The sequence below is a fragment of the Microtus pennsylvanicus genome, chromosome 1 (genome assembly GCF_037038515.1).
Source record: "Microtus pennsylvanicus isolate mMicPen1 chromosome 1, mMicPen1.hap1, whole genome shotgun sequence".
NCBI classification, from domain to species: Eukaryota; Metazoa; Chordata; class Mammalia; order Rodentia; family Cricetidae; genus Microtus; species Microtus pennsylvanicus.
Window position 1 is genome coordinate 140,866,077 of NC_134579.1, and position 18,119 is coordinate 140,884,195.

General features: G+C 44.5%; 1 protein-coding gene across 1 annotated transcript; it reads right to left on the reverse strand.

Annotated features, from left to right (window-relative positions):
• LOC142859211 (zinc finger protein 112-like) lies at nucleotides 1-8,925 on the reverse strand. Its single transcript, XM_075989559.1, is given in 6 exon segments — nucleotides 1-176; nucleotides 179-1,807; nucleotides 2,721-2,798; nucleotides 3,898-4,024; nucleotides 6,493-6,541; nucleotides 8,843-8,925. Coding segments are annotated over 5 exon segments (1,878 nt in total). The 5' UTR covers nucleotides 6,508-6,541; nucleotides 8,843-8,925; the 3' UTR covers nucleotides 1-147.
• Nucleotides 8,926-18,119: the final 9,194 nt, after the last annotated feature.

Below are 18,119 nucleotides of genomic sequence, written 5' to 3' on the forward strand. Positions count from 1 at the left end.
TCCCAGCAACCACTGGCATTCATGTTGGGTATAAACACTACTTTTCATTAACAAAACAGAACAGTATTTGACAGGCCTTCATCTCTGCATAGGTTCTCAGGAGGGGAACCATTCCTATACTCTTCCCTCCTATAGAAACTATCACTGCTATGGACTTTTTGATGCATCAGAAGACCTGAATTCCTGCTGAATCCCTTACCACATGTGTCACACTTGTAGTGTTTCCTTCCCGTATGGACAAGCTGATGAGATTGAAGATTTGACTTCTGGGTGAAACCTTTACCACACACCTCACATTTAAATGGCTTCTCCCCAGTATGGATTCTGTGATGTATCTGGAGATTGTAATACCTATTGTAGGCTTTTCCACACTCAACACACTGGTAAGGCTTCTCCCCCATGTGGACTCTCTCGTGGACCAGGAGACTGGAGGCGATACTAAAGCCTTTGCCACATTTTTCACATTTATAGGGTTTTTCTCCTGTGTGAACCCGCTCATGAATTTGAAGATTACAGTTCCATCTGAAGCCTTTGCCACATATTCCACATTTATAGGGTTTTTCTCCTGTGTGAACCCGCTGATGAATTTGAAGATTACAGTTCCATCTGAAGCCTTTTCCACACTCCTCACACTTATACGGTTTGTCTCCAGTATGAATTCTCCGGTGACTTTGAAGGTTTGAACTCCGATTGAAGCCCTTCCCACACTGCTCACACTTGTATGGTTTCTCCCCACTGTGAAGTTTCTGGTGGTCTTGTAGGTAGGAATTTCGACTGAAGCTCTTCCCACACTCCTCACACTTGTATGGTTTCTCCCCAGTATGACTTCTCTGGTGACCTTGCAGGTAGAAACTCCGACTAAAGGCCTTGCCACACACCTCACACTTGTATGGTTTCTCTCCAGTGTGAACTCTCCGGTGAGAGTGTAGGTAGGCACTCTGGCTGAAGCACTTCCCACACTCCTTACATTGATATGGTTTCTCTCCTGTGTGGACTCTCTGGTGAATGGTAAGAACCCATCTGTCACTGAAGCATTTCCCACAGGTGTTGCATTTGTGTGGCTTAGGTTTCTGCTGATCTTGGGGGCTGGAACTCCAGTTAGACCCATTCCCACTCTCTTTATAAGTAGGTTTCTCAATGACGTCAAGTTGTTGATGGCTTGGAATACACAATTTTTGATCGAAGCTTGTACTGCATGCATATTTATGTGGTTGTTCCCTGGGGTACACTGTTGAATAGTCCTGGAAATGTGGGGGCAGACTAAAGTGGTCACCACACTCAGAGTTATAGACAGTCTCTTCCATGTGAACTTTGTGCTCAGTGTTAAAATTTGAGCAATGTGTAAAATCTTTTCTACACTCCACACCTGGATATAGTTTCTCTTCAGAGTGGATTTCTTGAGTAGCTTGAAGATATAAACTCTGACTAGAAACATTCCTAGGCATTTGCTGACCTTTCCATTGGCGATTACACGACCCACTGAGATGTGATTCCTGCCAAGACTGCTGGGCTCTCAGTGAAGGAAACTCTTGACTTTTCAGAGAGGCAGAGTCATCATCTACAGGAGGCAACACGTAGTTCCCATCCTCAGAAATCTGAACCAGCCTCCCTGCGCACACCAGGAATGAAGAATCTCCTTGGTTCTGAGACTCAGTGTTGCTCTTTAGACATCTTTTCATGGGATCCTGATCCCTGGGTAACAAGCCTGTACCCTGTGGCCAGGTCTGACAGGAGGAGAGCTCTCTGGGACAAAGGGAGCTTAACTCCATGTCTTCATCATTCTCCACAGCACGTCCACCCTGGCTTCCTAGAAGGATGAGAATCCAGACAAACACACAAGTGAACACCTTACTGAGAGACGCTGGTGTGTAACACATGGTTCATATCAGGAGACCGACAGGCCTCACTGGTTCTGTGGAGACTGACAAAACACCTGACTCACAAAGAAAACACAAACCCAGGGCTCTCTGGGTGCCTAAGATCTGGGTTTTCTGCAGGGCAGTAGTGGAGCAACCTTTAATCCGAGCACTAGGGTGGCAGAGGTAGGCAGATTTCTGTGAGTTCAAGGCGAGCCTGCTTTACAGAGTGAGTTCCAGAACACCCAGAGCTACATAGAGAAAAACCCTATCTCCAAAAAGCAAACCAAAATAAATAAATAAAAAACATAAAATAAAATAAAACAATACCCAAAAAAAAAAAAAACAACAAAAAGATCTGGGTTTTCCCAACAAAATCTGGGTATCAAATGTGGTAGCATTCAAAAGTTCTAGTGAACTATAAGCACAACACTCTGCTTCATCATGGGTTGTTAGGTGATCCAGTAGTAAAAAGAAACGCGGATATTCCCAATGTGGAAAAATGTTTTTGTCTTTATAAGCATGAATATGAGTATAAGTGAGTGTGGCCTCTCTTTCTGTATGTGTGTATATGTGTTCGCTCCACCAATGGTATGACTGTGGAGGTCAGAGAACAACCCGAGGGAGTCAGCTTACTCCCCCTGACAACACAAAGGGTCTAGGGAAGGAACTCTGCTTGGGGCTAGCACCCTTACTCAAGGAGCCTTCTCAGCGGCCCTGCTCTAAGCACTTTAAAAGCCATTATACTATTTGTGAAGAGGGGACCAGTGGAGAGTTAAGGAGAGAAATGCTATGCCCAGCCCATGTCAGAGAAAGCACTCCCGCCCACTGGCCCAGCAGCATCATCCCCACCTGAGATCTCACCTCCTTGGGCCTCCACCATGCAGAGCTCCTCTTCATTCTCCAGCTGGGCTATCAGGCCAAGTGTGAATGGCTGGTGTGCTAGTGGACAGAAAAAAAGGAAAGAAAAGAAAAAAAAAAGAAAGAAAACCAAAAGTTTGATGATGTCTTTTGCAAATAGTAGATAAAAAGAGTAGGAAGTAGAGACAGGCAGAGCAGTTTCAAGGCCACCCTTAGCTATATAGTAAGTTTGAGAAGAGTCTGGCCTGGGTTATATGAGACACTGAGTCAATGAAATAAAAACCAAAGAAAGGGAGGAATGGAGGGAGGGAGGAAGTGACGAAAAGAACTCTCAAGCTGGAAAGATGGCTCAGAGGTTAAAAGCATTTGCTACTCTTCCAGAGAGCCAAAGATTGGTTCCCAGCACCTAGAGTAGCTTACAACCACCTCTTAACTCCAGTAGTAGGAAATTTGAAGCCCTCTCTGGCCTCTGTAGGCACCTGTTGTCAACATGGTGTGTGCGTGCGCGCGCGCGCATACACACACACACTAGATATATTTTAAACATACCTCCCAGTGAAATTGACTAATAAATAGGGACTACCACACAGCCTATAAAAGAAAACTAGCTAGAAGCACATTGTAAATGGTTTTATGGAAACCAATGCAGAGGCCCTCTGTCCCCACTGTCCTACTCTACTTCCTGTACACACTATGACAAAAGGCACTGGGGGAGAAAGGTTTTATTTCGTCTTGTAGCTTGAAGCTCTTCATGGTGCAAGGCAGGACTCATGGCAGGGGCTGGAGACAGGAGCTGGAGCAGAGGCCATGGAGGGTGCTACTTACTGGCTTGCTCCTTACAAAGCTCAGAGGCACTTGGTAGAGCAAGCACCACCCACAGTGGGCTGGGCCACAATCTTAGCAATAATCAATCAAAAAAATCCCACACAGACTTGGCCACACGCCAACCTGGCAGAAGCATTTTCTCAAGTGAGGCTCCTCTTCCCAGACGACTCTAGCTTGTGTCGTTAATAAAACCAAGCAGGACTCCCATACACAGCTCAAAGGACAGGTGGACGGAGCCATGAGAAACCTGTGCTTCCAGTTAGACAACCAAGCCAGGAAAACAACTCCAGCAGTTCCCAGGCTCCCTGCAGCTGGTCCCAGTCGCTCATCCGGGAAACCCAGACCCCATCCTCACCCACTGAGAGCAGCATCCTGAAGGTCTCCAGCATCACATCACGGTACAGCTTCCTCTGGGCAGCGTCCAGCAGCCCCAGCTCCTCCTCGCTGAAGACCACAGCCACATCCCTGAATGTCACCATCTCCTGGGACAGCAAACACATGCGGGTTATAACTACAGAAGAGGTGAGGCTGAGATGTGGAGGGAGACCTTGTGGGACTCAGAGCCTCTTAGCTGGAAGTACCTGTCTCTGCCTGCCTTCCGTCTGCTGAGCCCACCCGCCATGAGGGCTACAAAGAAATCCTCCTATTTGTGTGTGCTTGTGTACATGTTTGGATACAGGCTCATGTGCATGCACAAATGTGAGAATGCATGTGCATTTGGCCCACACCTGTGCATGTGGCACAACATGTATCTGGAGAACTTTCAGGAGTTGGCCCGGTCCTTCAACCTTGCAGAAACACAGAGCAGGGCCATCTCTCTTGCTGTTTCTGCAGTACTGTGTATTCCGGGCTAGCAAGGCTGCCAGCCTCCAGCTGGTTCTCCCGTGTCCTCCATAGCGGGATTATAGTTGGGCACCACCACATCTGGTGTTTTACACAGATTCCAAGGATTGAACTCAGGTCCTCGCGATTGTGTGGCAAGTGTTCATATCTGCTGAGCCATCTCCCCAGCCCCTTCCACATTGCTTCATAAAATAGTATATACTGACCTGAAGTTCACTAATTAAGTCAATTTAGTAAAAATTATTCTTTTGTCAAATAATAAATATTTTTTTAAATGTTATTTTTAATTTGTCTGTGTGGTGTGGTGTGTGTCTGTGTCTGTGTGTACGGAGCTCATGCATGCCATGGTGCATGTGTGGAGGTCAGATAAAAACTTTGAGGAGTCAGTTCTTTCCTAATCTGTGGTTCCCACAGATCTAACTCAGCCATCAGCCTTCGCAGCAAGCTCCCTTACCACTGAGCCACCTCACTGTCCCTCGCTCACTCTCACTATTTCCTCTTCTAGAATGTCACCGTGCAGACACGATTGTTCTCACTTCCTTTTACATTGCAAACATTTTGCGTTACTGCTTTGTTATCTGGCTCTCTATAGAGAATTCTTAGATGTTTATACTGCAGACCTGTTCAAGCCTGTACCTGCTCCACAGGACTTTCTGCGCAGCTTGTTGGCTACAGATGGAGAGCTCTGCCCTGGCCTCCTCTGCCCTGCTCTGCACTGTCCTCTGACTTTACACTAAACAAGGCTGACTATCTTCACCTAGAAGACAAAGGCCCCAGCACACACAGCATCCTGAATGAACATGGCTCCCCCATCCTCACGGAGCAGCATGAAGGAGCCCAGGCTCACTCGGTCCTTCAGGCCTGTGAATGAGACGATGGATGGACAGCGACCACGCCCTGCACTGCTAAGGACTTTCACATTCAATATATTCAATACATAACTCGCCATCCGTCCCCACGCCCCAGAGTATCACAGACCCTGATAGAAGAGCCTAGAGGTGCTGTGGTTAAGAGCACTGGTTGCTCTTGCAGTGGACAGACAGAGGCTTGGTTTCCAGCACCCACATGGCAGCTCACAATCATCTATAACTCCAGTTCCAGGGGATCTGACGCCCTCTTTCTCTTCCTTTGGGAAGACATGCCTCACAGCTGTACATACAGGAAAGTCACTCATAGGCAAAATAAATATATATATAAATCTTAAAATAAATTTGAAAACCAAAAGAAAAACACAATAAAGTTTCTCAGCTGTCACCTACGGGATAAGGTATACAGATGCACTGATGTGTATGCTATGTGCACGTGCATATGTGTGCATGTATATATGTACATACAGAACCACAGCTTTGAGTCTCTAGAAGGCTCAGGAGTGACAGGTCTCTCAGACCGCGGCTCATGTTCATTTCATCACTGGGTGGTACCAGGGACAAACGTCGACCAATGCCAGGTGTGTGTTGCTCCCTGGACCACACGGCCAGCCTCAGAGCAGTCTTGTGAGCCAAGGCTCTCCACAGGGAAAAGGACAAAGAGACATCAAACTGTGGGAGCCTCAGGGATTTCCGAGTTTGTGGGTGGCGAACAACTCAATGCAATCCACTCAAGAGTTAGAACGCACACCACTGTTAGTAGAAAACATGCCAGTTCGACGCTACAGCACAGCAAATGGAGCTAGGGATGTGGCTTTAAATGGCCATGCGGACATTGTAAGCAAGATAATGATGTGACTAATTTTTAAATTTCTATTCCCTTTTATACTGTTCATAGACTTATGTGTTTGAATGCTTGGCCCATAGGGAGTAGAATTATTAGGGGTGTGGCCCTGTTGAAGAAGGCATTGGAAGAAGTGTATCACTGTGGAGGCAAGTTCTGAGGTCTCAAGTTAAGGCCAATATGGCACACAGTCTCCTGTTACCTGTGGATCAAGATGTAGAACTCTCATCTCCTTCTGCAGAAACACAGCTGCCTGGATGCTACCACCATAATAATCTGAGCTGTAAGCCATCACAAATTGAATGTTTTTCTTTATAAAAGCAGGGGTCATGGTACCACTCAGAGCAACACAAACTCTAAGACAGAGCATAAACCGCACAGTTGAAAATCAACTCACCTGCAATTGGGCCATTTTCTCCTCCTTTTTTCTAGGAAATGGTACAGACCTGAGAAGACAGGACAGGATGATAGACGCCATGAGAGAGGGAAAATACGAGCTTGGCCAGGTGAGATCCAGGTGCCCCTTGCCTCCAGAGGAAGGCACACACATGCTGCAAATCAAGTCACATTCCAGCTACCCCCAGGATGTCCCACCCTAGGCTGCAGGCAGGGACAGCCTTCCCAAGTGTTCTTACTTCATACCGGGCATCCCCCAGATGTTCACTCCCATCCTGGGAAACGTGGCCAAAAAGGGTTTTTGGCTCCAAGCAAGCAGCATCAAGGACAAATTTCCTGTGTTCAGAGGTTGGTGCTGGGCTGTGATGGTTCAGCAGAAAGGGTGCTTGTTGCCAAGCCTGATGACCTGAGATTAATCCTCAGGACCCACATGAAAGGAAAGAACCAGCTCCCACAGGCTGTCCTCTGACATGATCTTCTGGCATTACACACTCGCTAATAACTATAAGTCATTCTTTCAAAGGTGTGTGGTGCTAACGTGTGTGCTCATGAAGTTTATTAACCTACATTTCAAATCTGCCTTCTGCAAGAGGGTTGTTAGGGTGTTGTCATTCAGTGTTAAGGGCTGCTGAGATTCTGTGCGCCAGCAGTGGACAGCTACTGTAAGAAAGTAAACCTCTCTGTCCCCATGAGTGTCCAGAAGAGTCATCACAGGACTGACCTTGCACTCTAACCCCAGTGAGAGAATTAAGCATGCCTAGGTGGTAGGGCCCCTGCCTAGAATGCCCCAGTGAGGGGCTGGGGTGTGACTCAGTGGTAGAGCTCCTGCCTAGAATCCCCCAGTGAGGGGCTGGGGTGTGGCTTAGTGGTAGAGCTCCTGCCTAGAATCCACAAGTGAGGGACTGGGGTGTGGGCTCAGTAGTAGAGCCTCTGCCTAGGATCCACCAATGAAGAGTTATGGCCGGGCTCTGTGGTAGAGCTCCTACCTAAAATCCCCCAATAAAGGGCAGCATTATAAGCAGGTTGTTTATCAAAGTCTTCCAAGATAGACTTCCCATCCTGCAGAGAACCTCTTAGATGGCGGATGTTCTAAGGGGAGACAAAACATTCCATGATACTGGGAAACTCAATGAAATTCAGGAAGTGAACAACTCCAAAGCTTCACGAAGTCTCAGACACTGACCAGGTTCACTAGACCTTGCCCTTCCCAGACATTTATAAGCAGTAAGGAATATTTAGTGACATCTCAGCAAGTTGAGCTGCCTAGAATATGCTCACACCCGCAGAAGCCCCAAAGGCAGAGACCAGCTGAGCTGACAGAGATTCAGAACAACGGAAGCACCTGGCTGACCTGCCTGCAGACTGCAGTGTGCTCCGGGTTTCCAGCTTTGTGAGCTGTCACCATGCTGGAGGGGGCTTTGGTGATGCAGCTGCCTTTGAGTCATTTCTGCTCCTATAAGTAACCCCTCAGCCATACTCCTGTTAGTAATCCCAATAATTGTGTGACAATACTCATGGGGAGACATGACCAAATAAACGTCTACTCGTTCCAGATAGAGAACCAATAATTGCCGAATAAGTCCAACATGGTGACCCAATGAGTTTTATTGGGGTTGTGCATATCTAACACCTACCTCGCGTTGGCTATTGATGAGACTATTCTTGCTGGCACTGATCTTAACAGCCCACATGCCAATCTTCATCTCACTCTGAACAGTGCCTGTTTGTAGGGTAGTAATCACGAATTCATACACATCACCCTTTGCACATTCTAAAATGGCGTTAACATCCCATCAAATAGCAACAGAAAAACCCAGGCATTAAGGATATGGTAAGAGGGGTGAGGTGTGGTCAGGCTGGGGCCAAGGGCCCTACAGCAGGAGCTCTGAGACCATCTGTGGGTCATGGAGCTTCCAGAGACTGGGGCGCTTCCTCGAAATCTGGAAAGCACTAAGAGCAAAATAATTGCTAAGAGCTGGTACCGCGCGCCCGCTGTCTTGAGCCTTGCAGCAATCACGAGCTCACTCTTCGAATGGTACCAATATTGGGGGAAAAACGGGGGCACAGACGGAGACGACTGTGAATTTCCGACAGTGGCTAGAGAGACGGCTGGGGGCTCCCGGCGCCCAAGACACCCTCCATCCCGGTGACTGACAGCCCGGCCAGGCCTGAGTCAATGTACGCAAGCGCGGCACGCTCCAGCAGGCTCATTCACAGCAAACTCGCCTACTGCCCTACTGAGGCGGATTTCCTTCCCAGCATCCACGCCTGCTGCCTATCGCCCCGGACAACCTGAAAACTATCGGGAAGACGCGGGAGAGGACAGCAGAGGGGGGGGGGGGGAGGCTCACCTTTCTGAGAGGAACGCGGGCCACGGCCTCGCACACCTGGGCCGGAACTGATTGTTCCCGCGCAGGCTACCGGGAGCACACTTCCCAGAATTCCCAGGGGACCAGGACGACACAGGCTCGTACAGGGGAAGTTAGCTTTGAACCTAGGATTTCCGGACTACATTTCCCAAAATTCCGCACAGAGTATGCCGGCCCTCTAAGCTCTTGCTATGGAAAGTATCCTAGTGTAATGAGGATGGGACTGTTACGGACTACATTTCCCAAAATTCCCTACAGAGTAGGCTGGCCCTTTAAACCGCAGGCTGCGGGAAATTAACTAGTGGCCTGCGGGTTGGAGTGTCGCGGACTACATTTCCCATAATTCTTAGGGATCCTCCTTGCCTTTCCAGAGCAGAAGTGTACCACAACTAGATTGTCTCATAGCTTCTGGTTCTTAGCTTTCCTGAAGATGCAAATCTTTTAACCACGAAGCTTTCCCACCTTTCTCTGGAAGACTGTGTGTTAAACGGTGATTTTCTACAGCTTATCAGGGACCGTGTCCTTTGTAGATTATAATAAAATAGTCCCACAATAGCCCAGAATGGAGTGTAGTAAAAGGTTATTTAGGGGGAGAGGCACAGAGCAGCAGTCTTCTGAAGGAGTGGGGAATAGGAAACCAAATTCAGCAGCCAAGAGGCTGTGCAAGTGTTTACATCCGTATATATACTACAATTGACCACGCCCAAAGTAAGCTGGTATCTTAAAGGCTACTGGCTGAATGAGTTACACAGCACCTCCCCTTTGGTCTAAAATAAGAGTTCTAAGCATAATACAAAACTATATACAATAAAAACAAATATCAAGTATAAAAATTAGAATTACAACCAGCATAAACAATATCAGGCAAGAAACATAGACTAAATGTTTTAATAGTTATCCTATCCTAAGGAGTGTTGTTCTTAATTTCTGGCTGGCTGTAAGTTGGAGGGTAAAGACGTTACGTGAGGAAAAGACACAGACACGCGGCAGTCCCACGTGGGTGCACTTTAATTTGGGGAGGGGTAACAAGCAGGTAAAGGGCGTGCGAACACGGTAGGAAAGGCAGGGGAAGAGAAGAGAGAAGAGAGAGAGAGGTCATAGGACCCTCGCTTTTTAACGAGGAATACAAAGGCTTCTGGGAATATGTCCATATCCAGGAGAACGCTGGGAACTGTAGTTCCGCAAAAGAACAACAAGGAGTCTTGTATTAGAAAGGCTTTCCTAAGTCATAGAAGAAAAGTAACTATGACTATCTAGTGGAACATAAGGGCCAGCTTGGGGTTTCTGTCCTGCCCGGTACACCACAGCTAGCAAGCCTCAAAGAAAAATCACACAAGACTACATTAGGTTATAAACTGATTGGCCCAGTAGCTCAGGATTCTTATTACCTCTTATAACTTATGTTAACCCATTCTTCTTATCTATGTTAGCCACATGGCTCAGTACCTTTCTCAGTTGGGTAGATTACAACTTGCTTCATTGGTGGTCTGGGCTGGACTGCGGAGAGAGCTTCCTGCTTCCCAGAACACTTGTGTTCTCATCGCCCCACCTCTACTTCCTGTCTGGTTGATCCACCTATACTTCCTGCCTGGCCATTCAGCGTTTATTTAAAACATGATTAACATGTTTTAAATACAGACAATTCTCCCACACCACTTCCCTCTCTCTCTCTTTTTTTTTTTTTTTTTTTTTTGGAACAAACTAAAATATCCATAGTCCACTTTTTGAGAATGTGGCATAGTATTTCAGGCTACTTCCGGCTGGCTGGGAGCACTGATAATCTAATGGGGATCTTAAGAAAATTTAGAATTATAATCAAGTCCTGACTGGAGTATCCTGTGAGTCTTGATCATCGTAGGCAGCTGTCTTAAATCTATTCTGGTTGTAGAACTCAGATATTGGGCCATCTGCTCCTACTGGAGATTTCTCAGGTGGTCTTCCTTGATCAATCCTGATTTTTCTTATCTCAGAATGAATCCACAGCCTCTCATTTTCTGTGGAAACAAAAGCAAAATCTCTTATCCAAAGTAACATACCTTTTGACTTCAATTTTGAAGTAAAGGTATTTTTATAATACCTATCTTGGATTAATTCAGCCACACTTATAAGCAAATATCTTTTAGCAGTTGTTGCTCCATCCTCAGCATTCAAACAATTCAAAGAGAGCATAATAACATACAGTATCATTCTCTGTGTATTTTCCATCTTTATGTGGCTTAAACTTCTATTTCTTTTATTTTTATTTTTTGACTTTTTGCGAGAGGTTCTCTGTATATCTTTGTCCTGGAATAACTTTGTAGACCAGGCTGTCCTTGAACTCACAGAGATCCACTCGCCTCTGCCTCCCCAGTGCTGGGATTAAAGGTGTCTGCCACCACACCTTGAATTCACAGAGGTCTGTCTGCCTCTGCCTCCCAGGCATTGGGATTAAAGGTGTGTGCTACCACACCTTGAAGTTACAGAGGTCAAAATACCTCTTCCTCCCAAGTGTTGGGATTAAAGGTGTGTACCATCACACCCAAAGTACTCTCTTTCCTTTTTTTTTTTGTTTTGGACTTTAACCTTTAGCCTGCATATATTTTTAACACACTGTAAACCATTTGTCTTTGAATCTCTCTTAACTGTATATCTCTCTTTTTCTGACCACACAAATCTTTATGGAGAGGATTAAAGCCATGGCTTTGCCGGCTGGATCCAGACCATTCCTTAGCTTTCCAGCCTCATGGTGGAGGGACCAGCCAGAGCCATGTTTATTGCCACAACTCTATGGTATTTTATGGTCGTTGCCAGCAAGCAAGCTACAAAAGTGTGTCCAGAAACAACAGTCAAGCAGTCGGGACCGCCTGCTTGAAAAAGTCAGAGTTTGCCCTGCCAGGATGGCCCAAAAAGCTGGCATTTTAAAACGGCACAGCTTTTTTCCTACTATGGCTGAAAACCAAAAGGCATGCCTTCAGCTTTTCATCATCACCATTTAAGTGTTTCGTAGCAGGACCTCTTAAAGAGCTGCAAAGCTAAAGCTGAGTCAGGAAGCCTCTCTTAGATGAGAGCACTTATTTTCCTCTAGCAAGCAGAGCAGATCCGAGAAATTGCTGCTATCAAGAAAACATGCTTTACTCTATTCTTTCCCAAGCTTTCTCAGGCATTCTGTGGATGCAGTTATTCACATGGACACCATTCTGTAACATGAGGGCCGGCTTGTTGGGGTTTCTGTCAATTCTCCTTCACCAGTATAGTCTTCAAGTAACTACAGCTATCTAGTCTTCAACCCCATAGAAGACCTGAGAAGGAAAATTAACTACTTGAGTAAACGGGAAGCACAATCAAGCAACTTTCTAAAAGTGCATATATTGACAGAGGCAATCACCCAAAGTCTCATTTGCAACTTTGGAGCAACCAAATTTGGCTAAGGCCTAGAGTAACTGACAGACCATTTTTAGAGGTAGGAAATTTTTTAATATTGTCTTACCCCATCTTGGCAAGGTTTGACAGTCTTTTTCCTTATAGCCTTCTTGTCCTGTTTGGACATTGTGCATTTTGTCAGTGGTCGAGACATGGGCATTTCCTTGTGAAAGGCCAGTTTTGCCAAGAAGAAAACAAGCTACAAATGGAGTGTTTTCAGAGCTCAACATTCTCTCGGGACATGATTGGTGCTGCCAGGAGCAATCATGTCTCACATCAACAGAACCCTAAATTATTTAAATGTCATATTTTACATTTCAGTGAAGTGGTTGAAGATTAACTATCTATACAGAATATAATCTCAATGTATGTAAAGAACCTGATTAGTCTAACTATAAGTATGACAAACATCGATGACTATTGACCTATAATTCTTAATACCTGTATAGCTTAAAGACTAAGGCTTCTTCTTAGAATATTAAATAATCTTTAAACAACTTGCATGAAATGAGGACAAATACCTCAAAATGTAAAAAATGTTTAAGTATCTTGGTCAGAGGTAGAAATGTATAATGCAATATGATGTATATATCCTAAAATTGCACCAATATACAAATATCTTAACCAGAGTAAGAAACGTGCGTGCACACAATATGACAAAATAAGTTGCATAGGTGATCAGATATTGTAAACAGAAATAGGAGCATATTTAATATAACAAATACAATTTGAATTTGTGTCAATATACAAGAATCTATACCAATGTAAATTGTCTGTAAATTATAGCTCACAAATATTTACTCTGTTACTACTATTAATAGTGTAAGTTCACACTTATCTACCTATTATCCCATCCAATTCTTTTATTATTATTTTTTTTAAATGAGATCCCTGAGTCTACATAATTTCCCCCCCAAACCCCAATCCTACACCACTTATAAAGAAGCCCTAACAGATTCCCTAACCCTGAGGAAAACTTCATTGGGAGAGGATACATAATCTTCTAGAATCACTTCCAGCTATCCTGGGAGCGATGTTCATTCTATGGGATCCTGTGAAACTGAAATGATAGTTAAGTTTCAAGATTACTGTCTGGTATAATTGCAAATAGTCTCTGAGTAGTCCATAGGGTTTTGGGGAGGTTCCTATTTAGACTACTGGCCAGAGCGTTGTAAGATGCGTAGTTTAAGCTAACCAACTAGGAATCATCTTGGACGGCTGATACCAAAAAGTACTCTTAAAGTAACACTATCAGCATCATGACGTCATATCAACCAGGTGGAGTTGTGGCTGTGGGGCCCCATCCTCTTCCTGGAAACTTTAAAGATTACTGCAGGAAAATGTATTTTTCAGTGGTCTTCCCTTAGAGGTCATTTGAATGGTCTCCTGAGTGAGAGATCCGGGCCCCAGCAGATCCATAGCCTTGGCATAATCCTTGAGCACTCTGGCTCTGAATGCAGAGCCAGTGAGAGATAGTCTGGATCTGGGACCTGAGCCAGTAAAAGAAACAATTTATCCCTGGACGCAGAGAAGAGAAAAGCACCCTGACTCTGAAACTAGAGCCAAAGAAACACACTTTACCCTTAGAACCAGAGCCTGTTAAAGAATTCTCCTGGCCCTAAAAGTTTCAAGATTACTGTCTGGTATAATTGCAAATAGTCTCTGAGGACTTGGTAGAGTTTTTCTGAAGTTATCATTTGAAGTTCTGACCAAAACGTTGCAAGATGTGCCATTTCAGCTAACCAAGTTGGAATCTTCTTGAGCAGCTGGTACCCAAAGCTGATCTTAATGTAGTGCTATTAGCATCACAACATCATACCATGAGGTAGAGTTGTTGCTGTGGGGCCCCATCCTCTTCCTGGAAACTTTAAAGATTACTGCAGGAAAATGTATTGTTCAGTGGTCTTCCCTTCGAGGTCATTTGAATGGTCTCCTGAGTGAGAGATCCGGGCCCCAGCAGATCCATAGCCTGGCATAATCCCTGAGCACCTGGCTCTAATGCAGAGGCAGTGACAGTAATAGTCTGGATCTGGGACCTGAGCCAGTGAATGAAACACTTTATCCCTGGACCCAGAGAAGAGAAAAGCACTCTGACTCTGAAACTAGAGCCAAAGAAACACACTTTGCCCCTAGAACCAGAGCCTGGCCCTAAAAGAGAAAAAGGATCAGAAAAAGAAATGCAGTTTGGTCCTGAAATCAGAGCATTCTGTGCCCCTGGCATGAAACCGGCCAATTCTTGAGCAGGAAAACCCGACCAATCCCTGAGTAGGGAAGAAGTAACATCCAGTCTGGAGACAGGATTCCTCATAGAATTTAGCAAAGGGGAGCAGTAACCTCTCGTCTAGAGGTGTGACCTCTCCCTGACTCCTGACACCAGGGGCTCCTCCCCTTTATTGGAGGAGCCAATCAGAAGGGGGCAGCCAATAGCAAGCTGGCCTTCCCATCTATATTAACCACATCTCCACACCACTCAGGGTCTCTCCAGCTCTGCTCCTGCTGCCACTACTGTTGCCTCCTCCTCCTTTTCCCTCTTCCTTCTCCTCGCCTACAGCGAGGCCCATGCTACCTCACAGTAAAGACTCTTGCTTTGGCATCAGATTCAGTCTTATGGTGATATTCCAGGGATCTGGACTTTGGGCATAGCATGAGTTTGGGGGTTCTTAGTCTGAATCACCTTCAGCTTCCAACCTTCACCCCCTTTGTAATCTTGGAAAGGGAAAACTATTCAAACATGACACTCAAGTAAACTCAAACAAAGGAAACTGAACAGAGTTATCATCCATCCTGTTTAAGAAGTTATTGAAGAGATCTAACTTAATATTAGTGCAGTGACAACGGGCTGCAGAATAGCAATAATGAGACTAGGCCTCACCCTTACAATAAACAGGAAAAACCACAGACTGTACCCTGCAGGGAACCAATCAGCATTGAGGCAAACAAGGACTAGATGCTCCAAACATGAAGGATACCTTACCTATCTTGTATATAGTTTCCCAACTTCCTTGTAGCAACACTAGTATCAATCCGAGTTTGAGAAGACTTCTGTTACCTCACTACTGCCCTGTCAGGAGTTCAAACCCTATCTGAATCCAGAATTCCTCTACCCCACCCCATCCTTTGATCCTTACAAACCATGCCATGGCTGAGCTCAATGCTCTCCCTGATCCAGCCACTCTGACAGAACAGACTAGAGTCCAAGCTCAAGCTTGCAATAAAGGCCGTTTGCCTTTGCATATGAACTAGGACTCCTGGTGGTCTCTGGGGGACTCATGATACTGAAATAGGAGTTATCCTATGAAAAGAGCATGGAGGAACTTGGAATACAGAGAGAAGAGGAATAAAACCAAGTTATACAAAAGAAACAAGTTAACAGCTTAAAAGAGTGTATGTATGTGTGTGCTCGAGTGTGTATTTTCACCAGGTGATTCTTACTATTAATTATAAATGCCCTGTCTTACCTTGGCCTATTTCTAACCAGTTTTTCTTAAATTAACTTGTCTACCTTTTGCCTCTATACTTTTACTTTTCTCTATGTCTGTATATTTTCCCCTTCTTATTCCATGTCTGGCTGTGCAGCTGGGTGGCTGGACCCTAATTTTCTTGCTCCTTCCTCTATACCCAGATTTCTCCTTTTATTTATTCTGTCTGCCTGCCAGTCCCTCCTAATCTTTCTCCTGCCTTGTTACTGGTCATTCAGCTCTTGATTAGATCTTCAAATGTTTTAGACAGGGAAAGTAACACAGCTTCACTAAACATATGCAACCAGAAAAGAATGTAACAATCTTTAAATCAAATTTTCCACAGCATAAACAAAAGTAACACATCTTAATAAATATTTCACAATATCTTGCCATTTTGTCCAAATAAAAACAAAACGTTTTAACTTTAACATAGTAAAACTACATTAAAAAGTTATCAAGTAAGAATTACATTTACAATATTCAATCTATTTGTATTTAGCAGATTCAGAGAAAACACTCCACCACCCATCCCAACATAGTGACCCCAAAGTTTTATACCTAATTTACTTTCTATCATAACAAAGGAAAACTATGACTTTAACTATTTAGTCTTTAACTCCCTCAATGATCCTCAAGGATGCATTATTTCAAGTGTTAGAGCTCCAGAGGAAGGGGATACCCACAGCTGTGAAGGGAGGTGCCTGCATACATTTGGCCATGATGAGAAAGGTATCCAGACTTGTCGGGAGTCAGGCTATACCTGAAGTTGGCCTCCCCCCAGGATGCAGCATACCTGCTCCTCCCAGAGAGACCCAGTACAGCTAGGCTGTGCTCCTTTCCCCTAAGGACTTTCCCAGCAGAGGTATCCATTCCTTCTTCAGTTCTGCCTGACTAAGGGAGACTCTGCTCCATTGCCAGCAATAGAAGATCTTCACCCAAAACCCTCTCAAGAAAAAGATTAATTTGGGAAGGAGGTATCCAAGAGGGTCGCTGCCTCTGCCTGGTGTAGGAGGTTCTTCTGTCTTTGTGTTGCTTTCATTGGTTGAATAAAGAAACTGCCTTGGCCTTTTGATAGGGCAGCACTTAGGTAGGTGGAGTAGACAGAACTGTATGCTGGGAAGGACAGTGTAGCAGACACTATGGTTCTCTTGCCCAAAACGGACGCTGGTTAGACTCATGCTGGTAAGCCACAGTCAAGTGGTGATACACATTAAAGGAGATGGGTTAAACTAATATGTGAGAGTTAGCCAATAAGAGGCTAGAAATAGTGGGCCAGGCAGTATGTAAATGAATACAGTTTCTGTGTGATTATTTTGGGTGTAAGCTAGCTGGGCAGGAGGGAACAAAGGGGCCCCGCGCTCCCCACAATGTCTGCGGGGTGGAGGAGGACAGCTGCAAAATGAACAGGCTGAGGAGCTTCTTAGGAGCAGAGTTTTTCCTGGAGAAGATTTTTCAAGGAGGGAATTGGTCAGATTTTGATCCACCTGAGGTTGGACAAGCCCAGATTGGCTAGATTTCATGCTCAGGGATTGGCAGGTGTTTTGTATTAAAGACTATGCAGATAGAAGCTGGTTTTAGAATTTCTCAATTATTGTTGTTCCATATCTTAAAGATAAAGCAGCTCCAATTATACAATAAAAAAAATTTAAAATACAAAAAAGTGTTTTGGTAAACTGTTATTTATGAAAGCTAAAATTATAAGTAAATGGCATTGAGAATCAGGCCTATTAAAAGCTAAAACTGATATATTTGTAACTTTTCAAAATTCTTAAAATCTCAATTGGCCTATGCAAGAGGTCTCCACTCAGTTTTTAGACACTGAAATCTTATCTTAGGTGGAGCAAAAATGTGAAGTGGATTGAATACATAGAACCTGAGGTCAGAAAAGGAGATTAAAGCCTATGTGGGTAAAATAATGGCCCTTAACTAAAGAACAGATGCTAAGCACATCAATGAAACTACTAGTCTTTGTAAGTTTCCTGTATTTGTAATTTAAAAAAAATGGAAAAGTAAAAAATATTCACTGATCTAAGAGCTATTAATAAGACAATTCAGCCTATGGAATCTCTTTAGACTGGAATCCCTTTACAAGAATAGGATGGAGAAAAATGTGCCTTTACAGGGCCTAATTATAATAATCCCAGTTTGTGAAGACATCAGTGAAAGTACTTCCTTTAAAAAATGACAAATAGCCCAGGTTTGTGTCATTATTTTGTAGCTCAACCACTGGAAGTGGTAATGTAAACAATTTCCTCAGGCTCTTATCTATCATTAAAGGATGAGATTCTATTGGCTGCTTCTGATACAGATACCTCAGAAAGAATGTCTAATGCAGTACAGAAAGATTTATTCTACTGGAGATTACGGATATCTCCTGAAAAAATAAAAAGAGATTATCT